Source organism: Cyprinodon variegatus, unplaced genomic scaffold, assembly GCF_000732505.1.
Source record: "Cyprinodon variegatus isolate N-32 unplaced genomic scaffold, C_variegatus-1.0 Scaffold27, whole genome shotgun sequence".
Lineage (NCBI taxonomy): Eukaryota > Metazoa > Chordata > Actinopteri > Cyprinodontiformes > Cyprinodontidae > Cyprinodon > Cyprinodon variegatus.
The window spans coordinates 333,236-334,443 of NW_015150480.1; the positions used below are offsets into that span (position 1 = coordinate 333,236).

The 1,208-nt window shown below is 43.6% G+C and overlaps 1 protein-coding gene across 1 annotated transcript in view; it reads right to left on the reverse strand.

Moving 5' to 3' along the window:
• Window positions 1-384: 384 nt before the first annotated feature.
• Window positions 385-1,208, reverse strand: part of LOC107098656 — a 12,609-nt gene continuing 11,785 nt past the window's right edge. The window contains exon 6 of the mRNA XM_015396434.1: window positions 385-969. Coding sequence (XP_015251920.1) covers window positions 876-969 — 94 coding nt within the window. The 3' untranslated portion in view covers window positions 385-875. The remainder of the gene's footprint in view (window positions 970-1,208) is intronic.

Sequence of the window (1,208 nt, forward strand, 5' to 3'; positions counted from 1 at the left end):
ACACAACCTAGAACAGATAATGGATGTCTATTCTATTAACATTTCTCTATCTGTATAACGGGTTTGTTTCAACTTCCTACAATTGGCTACTTTTCTGGAAATCCCACCTCTTTAGAAAGTTTTTTCCTCCTACTGAAATATGAACTTTAATAAAAGAGGATTTTATAGGAATCTGCATTATTTTTAAATGCAGTTAAATAATTATAGGCTGTAATATTTCATGAGTAAAGCGGCTGATTCAGGATGAAGAAGATGAGCAGAGCTTTGGAGACCTGCTGGAACGTTCTTGAGTTCCTTCACCTTTATTTAAACCTGACTGCTGGCTGTAAACGGATCAGCTGTCAGATTTCTGTCTCCCAATATTAAACAGGAGTTTGATCATCCAGTAATCCACAGACACGTCAAAGCAGATTTCTACATATACATATTTTAATCAGCTTAGAAAACAAACACTGATCAGACATTCATTTGGTGGACATTTCATCCCGCTGATTGAAGGAAATAAAAACAGGAAGCATAACAATCCCTCGTCGAATCCTTTGTCTTGCGGCTGACGTGTGAGCTTCAGGGTGTGGGTGGGCGAGGATCTATTTTTATTTATGTTTGCAGTTTTATCTGAGCCCGGCGGCAGAGCTGCCGTTTCAGTGTCTCCGTGATAAAACCATACAGCGGCTTCCGTTGTTTTCTTTGCGTAGTTGCCATGGCGACCCTTAAGGCCATGTCACGGCTAATTGTCTTCAGAGCTCCTGGTGACGGCCGGTCTGCCTGTCCCTTCAACATTTGCCTGAGCAGATGGATGTCACAGCAGAAGATGCTTCTATTCCTTTTGCTCCCTATGGGAGTGGGGGGGCCGTGGGTAGCCCTGGGGGGCGGGGTCATGGAGACCTGGCGTTTAACAGCTGAACAGTCTTCCGGCCGTAGTGCCAGTAGCTGTATCCGGATGCTGCTGTGGTCACAGCTGTAACATACCTGAAACATGAGCAGCAGAGATAAAGTTATAACCAGCCCTGATCACAGCTGCCAGGAAACCAGGATCCCTCCACACCTGTTGGACCCAGTTTAGTATCGATACACATCATTATCCAGCAAGACATGCAGTAAATCAATCCAATGTTCAGTCAGGTATGATTGTTCCTTATCCTCTTACACCCTAAGGGGGTATAAATAAATTTCTGCCTGACAAAAACACACAAAAGTAAATCACTTAT